General features: G+C 38.2%; 1 protein-coding gene across 3 annotated transcripts; it reads right to left on the bottom strand.

The window, feature by feature from the left end:
• Positions 1 to 2311: 2311 nt before the first annotated feature.
• On the bottom strand, positions 2312 to 18113 carry ap1ar (adaptor related protein complex 1 associated regulatory protein). 3 transcript variants are annotated; one of them, XM_079670938.1, is made up of 10 exons: positions 17881 to 18112; positions 15151 to 15199; positions 15026 to 15052; positions 14315 to 14340; positions 14133 to 14229; positions 13239 to 13337; positions 11843 to 11904; positions 10079 to 10146; positions 9827 to 9949; positions 2312 to 5871 (listed from the first exon to the last, which is right to left on the bottom strand). In XM_079670938.1, the coding sequence occupies exons 1-10, from the start codon at positions 17949 to 17951 to the stop codon at positions 5600 to 5602; spliced, it is 894 nt and encodes a 297-aa protein (XP_079527064.1). In that variant the 5' UTR covers positions 17952 to 18112; the 3' UTR covers positions 2312 to 5599. The 3 variants fall into 3 exon arrangements, with proteins under 3 accessions (XP_079527064.1, XP_079527063.1, XP_079527065.1); XM_079670937.1 differs by having other exon boundaries at positions 11843 to 11907; XM_079670939.1 differs by lacking the exon at positions 13239 to 13337 and having other exon boundaries at positions 17881 to 18113.
• Positions 18114 to 18288: the final 175 nt, after the last annotated feature.

Below are 18288 nucleotides of genomic sequence, written 5' to 3' on the forward strand. Positions count from 1 at the left end.
AGGCGATGTACGTGTTCAACCACTAGTGGGCGACCTACACCAGGATCTGGGTTGTTAAAGGTGTATTTCATAGACTTGATGAAGGTATTTTACCAAAACAGACTTCCGTTCAATTTAAACAACTTTAGCAGTGGTGTAAAAAGTGTTGAGATTCTTTACTTGAGTAAAAGTACTAATAACACACTGTAAAAATACTCAAGTTAATTGAAATTAAAGTACTGAAACCATATTTTAAAGCAAAAGCAGTACATCTTCACATTAAAGAAGAACAAAAAACTTCTTGGCAAAATTGCTGCCAATTAATTTTCTGTTAACCCACTCATGTTTTTAGTTACTTAAATAAAATGTTGGATGGTTTCATCTAGATACCAAATAATCAAATTGTTTAAGTTTCTGTCAAATGAATGCAGTGGAGTAAAAGGTACAACATTTTCTTCCAAATGTAGTAAAAGTATCAAATGAAAATACTCGGGTAAAGTACAAGTTCCTCAAATGTGTACTTAAGTGTTAATTAATAATAATTCATTAGATTTATTTTTGTGATTTTCGCGCTTTTACATTACAAGTGACACATATCAGACATGTAATCCATCAATACTAAGAATCTCACTTGAGTAAATGTACTTAGTTCATTTCCACCACTGCATTTAAACCACCTATTGTTTCTTCTTTGACAATCTTAGTTGCCATTTAAATTAATTTTAAAGGTATATTATTGCCACAAGTTGTATTAAAAAAAAAGAAACATATTACCAGAAGCAATATAGTTTGTGAAATATAAACCACCCATAAAATACTGTCATCCAATAATTTATGTTTACTGTAACAGTCAACATTTTCTACTTGCCCATCCATGCTATTTACAAACTTTTCAAACCTGGAAACTAAATTGAGTTTTATTCTGATAATGCCTCCCTTGCCTTCTGAAATGTTCATCATCGAAATGCAATATTGAAGAGACCGTTATCGCCTATATGATGAGGGGGGGAGTATGTGAGAGAGAAACTCCCTCCGGAGGGAACAAAGGGATTTTGCAGGCCATTTACACAGTAACCTTTGTCTCTATAGGGCAACACATCGGCGATGACAAATATGAAATGTGGGGTTCCTCAAGGCTCCATCTTAGGACCACTGCTTTTTAATATTTATATGCTACCACTGGCTCAAATAATGAAAAACAACGACCTTAGTTATCATATCTATGCAGATGACACCCAAGTTTATATAAAAATGTCACCAGGAGACTATTCTCCGATTAAAACATTGAGTAAGTGCATTGAGCACATCAATGAGTAGGAACTTTCTCAAATTGAACAAAAAGACAACTGAGATTATTGTTTTTGGAGCAAAGGAGGAACGATTAAAAGTCATCGCAGAGCTTCAGTCAGCAGACTTCAAAACAACGAATAAAGCAAGAAATCTAGGTGTAGTGATGGACTCCGACATGAATTTTAAGTCACATTACAACAGTTATTAAGTCTGCATACTATCACCTTAAGAACATATCTAGGATTAAAAGACTAATGTCACAGCAGGATTTAGAAAAACTTGTCCATGCTTTTATCTTCAGTAGACTGGACTACTGTAATGGTGTCTTCACAGGTCTCACTAAAAAATCCATTAGAAAGCTGCAGCTGATTCAGAACGCCGCTGCTCGAGTCCTCACTAACACTAAGAAAGTGGATCAAGTCAGTCCGGTTCTGAAGTCTTTACACTGGCTTCCAGTTTGCTAAATAATTGATTTTAAAATACTATTGCTGGTTTTTAAAGCACTAAATGGTTTAGGACCAAAGTATATTAACGATCTCCTGCATAACTATGAACCGTCCAGGAGCCTCAGGTCTTCTGGGACGGGGCTGCTCTCTGTTACAACAGTCAGAACTAAACATGGAGAAGCAGCGTTTAGTTTGTATGCCCCGACAATCTGGAACAAACTCCCTGAATCCTGCAGGTCCGGTGCAACTGTTGATACTTTTAAATCCAGACTAAATGCGTATATTTTTGACGCTGCATTTTAGTGAGTTGTTCATATTCACACTGCAGTATGGCTTTTATTCATGTATTTTATACCTGTTGTTTATTTTATTATCTTTGCTTTTTAAATGCCTGTTTTGAAATGCCATTTTATAATGTGTTTCTACTTTATTTATTCTTAAATGTCTTTTATTTTATTTTGTAAAGCACTTTGAATTGCCGTGTGCTGAAAGGTGCTATATAAATAAACTTGCCTTATAACACACAGGAAAGGGAAAACACCAAAGAGCATAATACGGACCTTTTGGGAATCATACAAATGAGCAGAAACCGTGAATAAAGATACTATAACCAACTTTAATAAAACATGATAAGCTGTACAGAGTAAATAGGCTTTGGTGCATGATCTTACAGTATTTCATCAGTATAGATTTCTTTAAAGGGATTTGGACCCTTGAAAATGTTCAGAGATGAAACAAAACACAAAGTAACACAGTGGAAAGTAAATGAAAGGCAGCCACATATTTTTTTTAACATGTACTGTAGATTATTTAATGTGTATTCTGATGAACTTGTACTTTTTTACGATGCTTTTTGAAGTTCTCTAAAATCGACCTTAAATTTGGTTTGTCACTCTTGAGTTTTGTACTTTGTCCTTTTTAAGGCAATATTTCACACAGGCTAAATGTTAGAATTAGCTGTGCTTCATCTCAAATTGTATTTGGTCATTACACTGTAGGTGTTGCAAGATGCATTTTTTCTATATTTTATTTCAAGCTCAGTGTGAAAAGGAATGTAACTGTACAGAAAAGTTACAGTGATTAATCAGAAATAATGTTATCACACCAAAAGTCAACGTGTTCAACATTTCTTAAATGACACACTCAAATAAAAACATAAAAATCAACTTGGTCTTGTCTACACACTTCAAACAGCAGTGCCCATTCCTCGGATCAGTTTTTTTACACACACACACACACACACACACACACACACACACACACACACACACACACACACACACACACACACACACACACACACACACACACACACACACACACACACACACACACACACACACACACACACACACACACACACACACACACACACACACACACACACACACACACACACACACACACACACACACACACACACACACACACACACACACACACACAAAATCATTTCAGTGAAAGTTTTCTAAGAGATAATAACACCAAAATCAAAAATCAGAGTGCAATCAGTGAACTACCTTTGATTCAAACAGATTAAATAATCAACGTGAAGCACAAACGTTTGCGAAGGTCGAAGCACAGGAAGTAGATTCATGTATACAGCAGATTCCTCAGGTGAGCAGCATTATATCTATTCATATTAATATTACGTCACATTTTGAATGTTTCCTGACCTCCATCTTTTCACATTTTCTGCACAAAATATTGCTTTAATTATAAACGATAAATGATGTCATATCAAATTAAATAATTTGAACACCTAATGCCAGAAACCAATCAGAAATCAACAGTAATTGTTCTAAACTGGTACATTTGTTCCACATATGTTGTAGATTCTGCAGCTATTCCTCTGTATATCAGAATAATTATCCACAATAACGAAAGATACAGTTGAAGAGAATTACTGGAATTAAGATGAGATGGCCAGTTTAGATATTTCTGAAATAGGGAATGTATGCATATATGTAGAAATGCATAAAAACACTGTCCTTAATAATCCATAATATATTATGTGTTGTGGCAATGATGTCGCTGTTCTGTGCTATTGTTTTTTAACTAAAATAAAATGGTATAAAATTTTTTTTTGTTGGCAGATGTTATAAGAAATATGAATATTTAAAAGCATAAAACCACTGTGCTTTTGACTGCAAATGGACAGTGAGTGTTTCTTTAATTTTGTGAACGCTGACCTGAATATTGATACATTTAATCAAATATGAAAGCCTTTGAATTTGAATGGGTGTCTCATACATTAGTACCATATTTGTTGATCTTCTACAGTTATCAGTTACGCAGTCTTACATTTGACGGGCCCCATATTGGCAATAATCCTCTGACTTTGTGACATCACAAACCCCAGGACTTATTTTAGTGGCTGCTTCTTTATGACATGCTCTGTCTTACCACCTTCAATTAAACAGTACAAAATTAAACAAAAAGTATAAATGTTGTCAAAAATTTAGTGATGATAATAACAAAACAACACCCCGAGCGACTGCAGAAACAATCTTGGGTACAGGCTTGAAATGTGGAAACAGTGGCTGTGCTAACACTGCATCATCAACAGGATACAAACCAAAAGTCAGGATAGTCTGCTGCTGCTAGCTAGTAGGGACGTAAACAACACGTTTTGTATTGGTAAGATATATTAACTTTTCCTAAAAACATATTTGCTGATATCACAATTTTCCATTCAGTTTAGGGGTCTGCATTCGATATGGGACAATATCATAAACCTGTTTACCACAGTCAGTTTCTATTCATATAAACTCACTGAAAGCAACGATAATATTATTTGACAATTGTGTGAATGGGCTCTTTTATGAAAATCTGATTTTTTATATATTTAAAAAAATAAGGGCTTGTCTTATATGTATTAATGTTTTCACTTTGCGTGGATGATAACAGCTCATTAAACACTGAATGGTCCAGATCAATGTTTTGTTAGAGCCGTACTAAACAGTTAGGATAGTTCAAATGCAGAGACATGCTCATGCTGGGCTTTAAAAAGAACAGTAATAACTTACATCGAGGGAAATGTGTAGTTTCCGTCAGTGATTAAAACACACAGCGTTTTTTATTCCTCGAGTATGTCAGAGTATTTTCTGTATTATTGCCTGGGCACTGTCTGTGCATTTTAAATAATGATCAGGGTTTGTTTTATCAAAGCGCGTTGAAAAAACTTTGGTGCATCTCTTTGTTGTCATCAATGAAAACGTTTTTGATTGCTACTTTCACCTTGTGTTGTGTGCCGTAAACTCCTCGGGATGAAATCATTTCCAATGCTGAATTATCGAAACTGTACCCCACTGTAGCTAAAATAATCTCACCTTAAACCGCCTTGAGGTACATTTGTGTGGCACTTGAGATTTCAGATAAGTCGTTTTTTTCATTTTAACTGTATAATTAACTATGCTTTTAAGGATCAAGTTTTCTGTTGAGCTGCATTCACTTGATACACAATGTTGTCTTTGCTCAACACGAGGTTCGGGTGCAGAGCCTTGCTGTGAAAACAGCGAGTTTAGATTAGTTACCTATGATACCTCCCTGTTAGCTTAGCATGTGAATGCAGCTTTAAGCTAACGTTAGCACTCATTCCAGTTGCCTAGAATTTATTTTTTACACAATGTCTCAAATTGTAATGGATGGTAACTGATCTGTGTAATTTACAATGCATATATGGTCGGCTAATATGGCAAATGAAGGCACTGAAAAAAAATGAGTATTTGATAAAGACATCACGACAGCGAACTGTAGTGAGTAGCGTGACGTATTCCTGCAGCGTCAGAGTGCAGAAATAGGAAGAGTCCATTCGATGAGGCAGACGCTGGTGAGCTTGGACATAGAGAGGACAGAACAAACGTCTCCTTTGGTGCTGAACACTATCTGTCCTGGAGCTCCAACTTGAGGCCGCGGTCCGACGCGTCCTCGGAGGGAGTGTCTAGGACGGGATTGACGAACCCTTCGAATTCAGTGTCTAAGCTGTCCTCTGGGAGCGTACTCACAAAATCGTTCTCCCACTCCAGTGCGTTGGAGTCCTCCGAGGTAGAGGTGGGCCCGCTGGTCACCTGCTTGCCCCCGGGCTTCAGGGCGGCGCGCAGGATGTCCTCCTCCGTCCGGGACCTCTCCCAGGCTGGAAGAGCACGATTGATTCCTGCAAAGAAAGGACGGCAGCTTTTCATTCTGACAGCAGAAGTCACTGAAGTCCAAAATGGCAGCAGGCAGTAATCTGTTCCAACTCAACACTGTCCAAACCGAATTTGAAACTTAATCAGTTAATCAAGTTTTATCGAAATATGGACAATATGGACCAAAAAAATGTTTGGTAAAGGCTAACTTTATAAAAAATATAATTCAGAGCAATTATTTTGGTGCTGCAGAGAAGAATAAAAAAAAACCTTGCTTGGTACAGTTAGTAAAAATCATAGAAATTGTAAAAAAAAAATTCAAACCATGATCATTTGAATATATTTTTCAATGATAATGTGAATAATGTTTAAAAAATGATCGTTCCCTCTCATATAACTTAGAAGCCATTTATGTACAGTATGTACAGGCTGTAGTGGATGCAACTACACTTCAATCAATTGATTTGTTGATGGGGGGAATTCTGCACCTTTTCCGTGATTACACAATGCACTACATTCATTCACGAGCTATTAAACAATATAAAAAGCTATTTGCAGCAAATTAAATGATTTTTAACCTTATTGAGTTACTGTGTTTTGTGATATTAACGATAACAGACTCAAAGCCAACCTGCCCAAATTATCATGATTTCAGAATATATACCAATAATATATATATATATATATATATATATATATATATATATACACACAGTGGGGCAAAAAAGTATTTAGTCAGCCACCAATTGTGCAAGTTCTCCCACTTAGAAAGATGAGAGGCCTGTCATTTTCATCCTAGGTATACCTCCACTATGAGAGACAAAATGAGAAAAAAAAATCCAGAAAATCACTGTCTGATTTTTAAAGAATTTATTTGCAAATTATGGTGGAAAATAAGTATTTGGTCACCTACAAACAAACAAGATTTCTGGCTCTCACAGACCTGTAACTTCTTCTTTAAGAGCCTCCTCTGTCCTCCACTTGTTAACTGTATTAATGGCACCTGTTTGAAATCGTTATCAGTATAAAAGACACCTGTCCACAACCTCAAACAGTCACACTCCAAACTCCACTATGGCCAAGACGAAAGAGCTGTCAAAGGACACCAGAAACAAAATTGTAGACCCGCACCAGGCTGGGAAGACTGATTCTGCAATAGGTAAGCAGCTTGGTGTGAAGAAATCAACTGTGGGAGCAATTATTAGAAAATGGAAGACATACAAGACCACTGATAATCTCCCTCGATCTGGGGCTCCACGCAAGATCTCACCCCGTGGGGTCAAAATGATCAAAAGAACGGTGAGCAAAAATCCCAGAACCACACGGGGGACGTAGTCAATGACCTGCAGAGAGCTGGGACCAAAGTAACAAAGGCTACCATCAGTAACACACTATGCCGCCAGGGACTAAAATCCTGCAGTGCCAGACGTGTCCCCCTGCTAAAGCCAGTACATGTCCAGGCCCGTCTGAAGTTTGCAATAGAGCATTTAGATGATCCAGAAGAGGATTGGGAGAATGTCATATGAAAAAATGATATGATATGATGAAACCAAAATAGAACTTTTTGGTAAAAACTCAACTAGACGTGTTTGGAGGAGAAAGAAGGCGGAGTTGCATCCAAAGAACACCATACCTACTGTGAAACATGGGGGTGGAAACATCATGCTTTGGGGCTGTCTTTCTGCAAAGGGACCAGGACGACTGATCCGTGTAAAGAAAAGAATGAATGGGGCCATGTATCGTGAGATTTTGAGTGACAACCTCCTTCCATCAGCAAAGGCATTGAAGATGAAACTTGGCTGGGTCTTTCAGCATGACAATGATCCCAAACACACCGCCCGGGCAACGAAGGAGTGGCTTTGTAAGAAGCATTTCAAGGTCCTGGAGTGGCCTAGCCAGTCTCCAGATCTCAACCCCATAGAAAATCTTTGGAGGGAGTTGAAAGTCTGTGTTGCCCAGCGACAGCCCCAAAACGTCACTGCTCTAGAGGAGACCAAATACTTATTTTCCACCATAATTTGCAAATAAATTCTTTAAAAATCAGACAATGTGATTTTCTGGATATTTTTTTCTCATTTTGTCTCTCATAGTTGAGGTATACCTAGGATGAAAATTACAGGCCTCTCTCATCTTTTTAAGTGGGAGAATTTGCACAATTGGTGGCTGACTAAATAGCCACTTTTTTAATTAAAAATGAATGTGTGTATATATATCTATATATATATATAGATATATATATATATATATATATACACACACACACACACACACATACATATATGTATATATATATGTATATATATATATATATATATATATATATATATATACACATACATACATACATACATACATACATACATACATATATATATATACATATACACACATTAATTTTTAATTAAAGAGCTTTTCAAGAAACTGAAATACACTTAGTGTAAAAACCAAAATTCTACCAATGCAAATTCTGTTTTTTTTTTTTAAACAGGGGGTACATATTTTAATATAATGTGTATTTCAATAGCAAAAAATTAACTATAAAATAAAAATAAATATTGTTTAAACATTTGCTCATTCATATGTATATACCGTAATTTTCGGACTATAAGCCGCGCCTTTTTCCCAATTTTTCGACCCTGCGGCTTATATAACGGTGCGGCTAATCTATAGATTTTTACAGCTAACGGCCACTAGGGTCTAGGGGACCTCCTAAATCTATGGATTTTACAGGTTACAGTCCACCACCTTTAACTCTATGGGCTCTATGGCCGGTCCGCGCCCCCTACCTTTAAGCGGCGGGCTCCAGCAGGAAAAGCTGGAGGCCGGAAAAGAGTGAGACAGGTAGCGCGCAAAAGTAAAAGTGGAACCGAGAGTGGTACGAGAGACAGAATGAGAGCAACACAGACAGACATTACGAGAGCGAGACAGTTTGTGCAAAGGTGTTAAACATGCGCTGGGAGCGCACCGTTTAAGTTTGAAAGTTGAAAAGTTTGTGTGTCTGAAACGCTATGTGATACAGTACAGTTTACACAGCACAGTACATGTTCTCTAGCTACCATTGCACTAAATGGTAACACTTGAATACGTTATGCAACTTGTTTGTTGAAATGTTAATAAATGGGAGCTTCCTCAAACAGCCATCTCTTTCCCGACAATCCCCTCTGTGCACGAACCCTTACATATGGTAATTAAACATTAAAACACCTGCGGCTTATAGTCCAGTGCGGCTTATATATGTACACATCATTCAATTTAGCTGCTGCGGCTTATATTCAGGTGCGCCTTATAGTCCGAAAATTACGGTAATATGATTATATATTTATATAAATGTATAACTTTTGGACCACCTGACATGGTAAATGGTAAATGGTAAATGGACTGTACTTATATAGCGCTTTATCCAGTCTTTAAGACCCCTCAAAGCGCTTTACATATTACATGTCATTCACCCATTCACACCCATTCATACAGAGCAGTGTACCTTACTCTAGGACCTAACATTTCACACACCGTTGGCCATGCCATCGTGAGCAACTCAGGGTTAAGTATCTTGCCCAAGGATACATCGACATGTTGACTGCATGGGCTGGGATCGAACCCACAACCTTCTGGTTGAAAGACGACCACACTCCCTCACAGCCACAGTCGACATATCAGGAGTGTATCAAGATGATCAGAAGAAACATAGTGGTGACCAAGAACAGCATAACACACTAAGGTCATCAGAATTGACTGCCAAACTTAAATAACCCTGGTGCTTGTATTCAATACCGTTTGTTTGCACTGAGCACAAACAGTGCTGCTCTGCCTCTCTCCCCCAACTTTGCTGCAGTGTCATTGAAAACAGAATTGATCTCGGCTGAGAAATGACCAGAGCCCGGGTCTGGAGGCCGGGAGCGTTCTGTGATTGAACATCAGTCAAGATGTCACCAGAACCTTTGATGGATTAGTGATTTGCGACAGATGAAATGAATCCCTCACCTTCCTCGTCTTCCCACTCTAGATCCAGCGAGGTGCCGTCGTCGTTGGTGGAGCGCGTCTTGGTGGTGAAGTCCCAGCTGTACTCAGTGTTGGGGGTCACCACGTTCGTGTCTGACGGCAGTCCTGGAAATAAAGAGTCAATTATTAACAGGGAGTAACTCTAGATCTCTTTCATAGGAACCAACAAACACCTTGTATGTATACCTATGTATTATTTGAACTAATATTACCAAGGCCAGGTGGGGCACTTACTGTTGCTCCTGAAGGCGTCCGACTGGGCCTTCACATGATTGAGGTAGACGTCAAAATCCCCAGGAGCCCTGGAATTGGCCATGACAACAATCAACACAACTGGAAGAGCAGTCACTGACTTTGGAATTGTTAAGACTTTATAAACACAGCTTAATTGATCATTTATTCTAATTGGTCAATTTGGACATTCAGCGGTCTACTCTTTCTGTACTTTGTGTTGAAGGACTATGACGAACCCGGGTCCTCTAGACCAGGGGTTCCCAAACTTTTCAGCCCGCGACCCTCAAAATAACAGTGCCAGAGACTGGCGACCCCTGTCAACGAGAGGGGGGGTGCTAGTGAATAAATTAATATATATACGTTTTCCGCACTTTCGTGGGAATATCTCCGCAATGGAGCGAGCTTACGTTTCACTTTCGATTGCATGATATAGCCCGGCGCAACACCTTCGTCACACATGTTGCCACCTGTTTGTACCATTTTCAGGCGATATGTAATCTGTTCTAGAAAAACTATGTGTTTTCAGCGCAACACCTTCGTCACAATTTTTATTTTTTAATCATCTCGCGACCCCCACTTTGGGAACCCCTGCTCTAGACCCCCTTGAATACTTTTTTTGTTTTTATATATTATTATATTTGTGGAGGGCAAAAAACTCTGGATTCATTATGGCTAAACAGACAGGAAGTACACACTAACAGGAACACAGCAGTGGATCTGGCAGTATTTAAAGACTGGTTAATGGAAAATAAAATTACTTTTGACAGAGCAGAAAACCTTCATCAGTTTCAACTATCGCTACGCAGTAAAAAGGGCCCTTTTATCTTAGCGGGAGCAACATGACATTTTTAAATCAATAAAATCCCATTTAAATTAATATGGTGTGTCAAATTATTGATTTCTCTAGTAAGTAGCTACACAAAAATGATGGGCTAGCTGCGTTTTAATCCTTACTCACTGTGTAGTGCTTTAACTGGAGAAACAAATGACATGATTCAAAATAGATTTTCTGCTGAGATCTTAAAAAATAAATAGGTAAGACGCCTGTCTGCCAAATATCAACACAAATATCATACATCTAAAGCAGTGCTTCTCAAAGTGTGGTCCGCGGACCACTGGTGGCCCGTGAGCGCCCCCTAGTGGTCCTTGAGTATATTGGTAACATTTCACATTTGAAATAAATAAATAAATTTAAGTTTTCCGCACTCTCGCGGGAATATCTCCGCAATGGAGCGAGCTTAAGTTTGACTTTCGATTTTATGATATGGCCCAGCGCAACACCTTCGTCACACATGTTGCAACCTGTTTGTACCATTTTCAGGCGATTTGTAATCTGTTCTAGAAAAACGATGTGTTTTTGGATATGTGTGGAGTTAGGTGGTCCGCGAGTGTTTTTTTATTGGTTAAGTGGTCCTTGGTATGAAAAATAGGGTAACAGATAACGGCTGGTCATCCAACACGATGAATTCAGCTATCGTGGCTGTTATTTATTTGGCCTTTTCAATGTTCTGGGGCAGTTTCTCTTTCCTTTTAAAAGTCTCCGCCTTGCAAACAGGCTGTTACACTGCCTTCACTTTCAATGTTATAATACTTCCAAACTCCTGACATTTTCTCTGTCCCGATTCCCGAGTCACCAGCTGAACGTAGCCGTTACTAATTATATCTACTTGAGTGCGCCTACTGAAGCCTTAGCAGAGCCTCATGACCGCAGCGTGTCCTCAGCCACACAGTCGTCCTGTTGTCTGATGGACTTTAGTGACTCACTTTCTTTGCTGCGTTTCTCCGCCGGAGCCATCTGCTTTCCCCCGTGTCCTCTGGGCAGGCAGCTGCTAACAAAAAAAAACACAGTTCAGATTCTTCTCAGAACGAAAATATAGACTTAATTTGAAAGAAAAAACACATTATTTGGTGCCATTAAGGAAAAATGTTAGCAAACAACAGAAACCAAGCGACAGCAGAGAAGCAGTTGAATGAGGCGTGAAAAGCAAAGAAAGTCCCATACTCATTATTTCACTTTCAATGAAAGCTATATCCCCTGGAGCATGTATTACCCTGAAATAGTATAGGAAATATACAGCCATAATATTTGTCTTGCTGCAATACTATTACATTACAATGGGTCACATTTCTCTATTTGTGATGCGAGGACTGTAATGGAAAAAATAGCAAGGCAAAAATAATGCTATTATTTGCAGCACTGGCCTTGTATTTTCTCATTTGACTCCTTGTAAAGGAAGGTAATAGCAGGTTTTATGTCTGTTTGCACTTTAGACCTTGCTGTATATTGTACATCATCTACTGGTTAATATATATGTACTGTAAGAGAGCTTTCTTGCCGTTCTACTAGAAAAAAATTTTTTTTCGTTTACTAGAAAAATATATTTTTTATTTTACAATAAGACATGTTTTCGGTGTGCAGTATTTCATTTTAAATTATTTTATTTAAAGGCGCCCTATTATGCTAATGTTCAGGTCAGGTTTAATATTAGTATTTCGTTCCTCTACTGTAACATGTCTCCATGCTCTAAGGTTCAAAAAGCCCTTTATTCTTCTAATACTGCCTGTGCTGCAGCACCTCTTTTCACCCTCTGTCTGAAACCAGAGCCCAGTCTGCTCTAATTGGTTAGCTGGTCAGCTGTCTTTTGATTGGTCAACGGATTAGAGATCTCTCAATGTAAATGCAGAAAATCCTCCTACAGGGAAGGGAAACCCCTAAAAAGCATAATAGGGCCTCTTTAATTTGACATGTACAGAGTCTACTTATTCCTGCATTTGTACTTGCACTATTTAAGTTTTTTTCTTGTATCTCTTAAGTATATTGTATAGTGCACTTTTGGAAGAGCCTCAGACTTTTTGGAAAGCTAGCATTGGCCAAAAAAACCTTTCAATCTTGAGTCCTTGAAATGACTGAACGACTGATAGTTAGCTTTGTTCCTCTATGATAATTAAGAATGCTAACAAGTTGTTTGTCACGTAAATTAAGCAACAAGACATACAATGACAAGGACAAAAGGGCAACAAAAGACTGAACAGAGAAATGTCCCTTAAAGATAAGGCTGAGGACTTGAAACGCTGGAAGGCTGTGCACAGGGCCAGCGGGTTAGAGGAGTTAGTTTGTTTTAGTCAAAGTGGCAGAAGGGAGCACTCAGTGCTGCCTCACCTCCTTCAACTTTCGTTCACGCGCCAACCTGGCGGCCTCGCGCTGGGTGGCATTTCTAGCCTCCTCTTCTAGCCTCAACTTCTCCTCTTGTGCCTCTAACTGGGCAGACATAACAAAAATAAAAAAACAAACAGAAAAAACACAGAACAGAAAATTACCAAACAGAAAAAACAATGCAGCAAATTAAAAATAAAGACAAATTATGACGCTGTGTTAAGGCCATTGTAGGTAAACAATAAATACCCTACAAAGTAAGCCTCAAAATAAAATATTTGTACACTGAAAACTTCAGTTTGCAAGGTTGGATCAACCCTATCGTACCTCCACTGGATTACAAGACCTATACAAATTATACTTTGCAATATGAATTAGCAATAACACAATATTTGTGAGTCCAGAATCTCTTCTTTTGATCCCGACTTCAAAGAAACATTTGAATTCGGCCATTGGAGAAGAAAAAAAAAAAGAAAATTATATGTTGCAGCTCCTCACTAACATGTTGTTTCCCCTGTCCTTTAAACTGGGATTGCAACCTTGCAAAGGGAAGTGGTTCATATCAAACACTATGTTTCCAAATGTATTTATTTTAAATGTGTGAGTTTAATCTCATAAAAATTCAGATTTCTTTCTCACAATTCATACATTTATAATCTATAGAATATATATTTTTTCTCTAAATGTACCCTTTTAATTTAAGTAAATATTCAAGTTTTTATCTCTTTAATTATTAACTTAAACGTGGAAATCTTTACTTTTTACCCAAAATGTCCCCCCCTTTCATAGATCTCTCAAATTACTGCTTCTTTTTTTCTTCTTTACCTACAATGGACTTGATACGACGTTGTAAAAAATAGGCCGAAAACATGAAATTAAATAAAAGACAGTGTGTCTCACCTCCGCTTGCAGCTTCTGGTCGATCAGGATCTGTTGATCTTGGAGCGCGGCGTAGCGGTGCTCCTTGAGGTTCTTGATCTCCTCTTCATTGATGGGCCTAATACAAAAAAAGTAAAGGTCAAGCATTATTTTGTCAGAGAATATTTATGATTATTGTTTTGTATTCACACCAGATCTCTTACCTCGGGCAGGGCTGTGGGCTCTCAGCCTGCAATGCAACAAACACAACAGTTTATCATTACAGTAATAGTTATCAGTGTCAGATCCTCTTCCCTGCTGCAGGGTTTGACTCAAGTGCAACTAGTCTGGGACTCTGAAGACAGTAATCGAGTTACACGGTGATGCACAGTGGCTGCACCCATCATGTTATATCCATCACTGGAGGAAGGCTAACAAAGTGACTTCTGAAAGTAAAGGGTATCCGGGGACTACCAGCAAAATCAGTCTAACAAAATATGTATTTGCATGTATTGTACTTACAAATTGAACTTTGCACAAATTGTACTCACACTACCTGAAGGGATCTAATTTAAAGGTTTATCTAAATTAAAAAAACAGCTACTTATGTATAAAGTACCCTATGTATATTTGTTTCTGTTCCTAGAGTAGATTGGTCTATTATAGAGTATTCTAATTCATTCTGTATATTTTATATTGTGTGTTCTTTAGATACTCTCTTGAGAGTTGTCTTTTCTACCGTGGATGTATATTTGCTCTTTATGTTTATTTTATTCTATTTGTATTTGATTCAATTTTTCAAATATTTGTAATTAATGTGCAATGCTAACAATGCTGCTGTCTATCAGTCGCAACAGTTGACAGAACAATATTTTCCTTATACTTATTTAAAGCTGTTATTTATGGAAACGTCATCATTACATGCACAAACTTACCTCATCACTCTCTACCAGATTTTCAAACTGCAAAATGAAAAGAGACACATATATAATATATAACATTATACGGAAGAGTCATCTTTAATACCAAAACATAATGCTAGTAAATGCACGACTCACACCTCTATTGTATAATGTTCCCCTGTGGTGGTGCTCCGGAAGTATTTGGACCTGTAGGAATAATTGAGAGAGTTTAAACATACTGGCAATCATCTTAAAAATGGGATGATGGCTTAAAGATGGAATTTAAAAAGTGGCCATTTGAAATGACAGAGCAGTATGAGGGTTACATTGTGAATAACTGCCAATAAAGAAGACAAAGCAGCTTCTGTGTTCCTAGGCCCTGTCTCAGGTCGACTATTTTCCTTTCCTCGCTCCTCGGTCCTCTGTCTCACCGGAAGTTGATTTGTCTGCGCCATCTTGAGTACTGTCCCATGGCTCTTATTTCTGCCGGAGGACCGAGGATCGAAGAGCGAGGAGCGATAATGGAGGAGCGATAATCGAGGAACCACCAGTCCATCCTCCGATGAAATCCTCAGATACTCGCCCCGCCCCCTTACTGTGTATCGCTCACTGATTGGACGATGCAGTGCATGCACTGATCTCATGCTTCTTGTTCTTGACATGAGAGCAGTACCCCAGCGGAGTGAAGAAAATAAATGAAACTCACGAGAGTCACTCCTCAGTTTAAACTGTGTTTTGTTTCAATTCATGTATCATTTAGTTACAAATATGTGATATATCTGAACAACAAAGTGGTCAAAAATCATTGTATTCATTTATTGGAAACATTTTCATGATCGCTTTTTTCGTTTTATATTTTCATTTACTGTCATTTCCATTCAGTCAGTCATTAAGTGCTATTAAAATGTTAATGTGCTACATATCCACACAAACAAACAAAGTGTGCAATCCAATGAATGTTAATCTAACTGGGTTTTGATAGATAATATATATCTTTTTCTTCTCTCAATTATTTTATTTCTATTGTGCACTCTAATCAATATTAATCAAACTATTGTTCGTTTATAAATTTTAAGAATGGTGTTTATCTTTTTTGAGAATGAGTTCTTATTTGATTTTATTTATTGGGGTCTACAACAGATGATACACATGTTTGTGTCAGTAAATGTGTGGCAGGGGTGTTTGTGAAAATAACGGGGACAGAGCTGCTGTCAGACGAACAGCTGTGCGGCATCATCACAAACGGACGTCGCTTCACGTGACGCTCCGGAGGAAAGCACTTCCCATTGCTCTTAAAACTAATTTCCCTGCTTCTCGTGGTTTCCTTGCGTCCCTCCCTGCTTCCCTGGAGGGAGGGACTAAACACAGGGAAACGACGCAAGTGAGGGAAGCAAGGATTTAATTTAACCGACCTGAGACGGGGCCCTAGTAGATGAGTATCAGCAGCTCTGGCACTTTATGCCAACATTAAGACCTTTTTTTGTTGCGGATGTGATGCCAGATTTGACAGATTTCGCTCACTGATAATGCTGTGACAGTAATACAAATATATCATGTGTAATAAATGCGTCTTCTGTAATAGTTACAACCAAGAATCATCTTCAGCAGCTTTACACAATAAAGCAGTAAGTAACACAACGTTTGTAACACAGTAGGCCTACAGAGATTCATAGATAAGCTTGGAATCATAACAATCTGTTCTCTTAGTTTATTTAATGTCCTGAAATGTTTATATGCAATCAATGGCATTTTATTGTGTTGCCAAGTCATGAAAAAATATGGTTCTCTTGGAGTTAACGGTTAATGGATTTTTAGACACTGTCCATTTAACGGGGCAAATATCTGCTTCTGTCACAGCAAATAAGCACAGGTGTAACTAATATTAAAAATGGTTCAGTAAGTTCCATTTAAGTGACAGAGTAAGGGATCAGGGCCCTTTAACAGACTCCTACAAATCCATTGCAGCGTTAATTAGCATTATTGATCACACCTGTGTTTGAGTGCTATGACATGTCAGCAGTGCAATTGCTCTCTTTTGGCTTATGTACTTGATTAAGTTAAGATGTATTTAAGCTTAAGGATGTCCACTTTGGGTTTATATTCTTCCTTTTATTTGACTTTGTTGTGTGTTGCACAGAACCTGGCCCTTCATGTTTTTAATCCTGATTTTAAAGACCTGATTTCCGTTTTCTTTAGACCTAATAAGAGCACTTAAAGTGTACGTTTACAAAATGTTAATGCAGGTTTTCACCAAACACTGCTACCTATACTGTACGTGTAGGCCTATCTGTCAGCTCCAACATGTTAACATATGGATACATAGTATACCTAAGTGTGAAAAAGCAAGCTGCTAGAAGAGAGGAGGCCTTCTGTATTTTAAACAAAGAACAGTCAGACCAAAACTCATGAATTATTAACTCAAATTTGGTGACATAACTGGGTGCAAATAATGCATAGAAACAGAAAATTGATTCCCAGCATATTTTCAAAAATACATTAAACTACAATGTCCAAATATAAGTCTACACTCCTTGTGAAAGACTTATAGAACAACCGTAGCTTAGTGTTTTTTATGCTAGTGCTAATTTAATTAGACCTAGCTAAACTACATGACCACTGTTGACAATAGGGGTGGGGTCTGAACTGTTGGACTGTCCGACTGCAGGTTAGACCACCCCACACAGACCCTAGCCTCACCACTAGAAAACCCTTATCTCAGGGTAACAACATCCCCACCAGGTTCACATATACAGCTGTCAATAAGTCTTAAGTGGAGCCACTTATCGACTAACTAACTTTGAGCTAACGTTAGCTGTAACCGGATGCCGCTGCTTCACAGATGCTTTCATGCTAGTTAGCACAGCTAGCTAATGTCATGTTTCACTCACCCGCCTCCTCTCTGAATCCTGTTAGCTTCTCTCCTGAAGAACCCAGCACAGTATGCCCAGCAGTTACCCATCGCATTTTCAAAATATTACTATTATCTATCAGCCTACTAGCTAGTAAAGTCCTGACAGATGCTGGTGCATTGGTGTAGGAAGCAACATCTCCAGTCCTACTCCAGCAGCCACTTCCTCATCCTCCTTCCTCTCCCGATGATGACACAAGTGTTCGATACCACCACCTGCTGACGATTTTTTACGTTTTTTCACAACTTCAAAACAGTTATTGATAGAAATTGCCATTTTGACAGGCAAGAAGCTACACAAATTGGACCCCCCCTCTATTTGTTACTGTTAATAATTAGCCAAACTAACATAAGTAGGCCTACTGATATAAGTAACTATTTATACAGC

Source organism: Notothenia rossii (assembly GCF_949606895.1).
Source record: "Notothenia rossii genome assembly, chromosome: 3".
In the NCBI taxonomy this organism is placed as follows: Eukaryota; Metazoa; Chordata; class Actinopteri; order Perciformes; family Nototheniidae; genus Notothenia; species Notothenia rossii.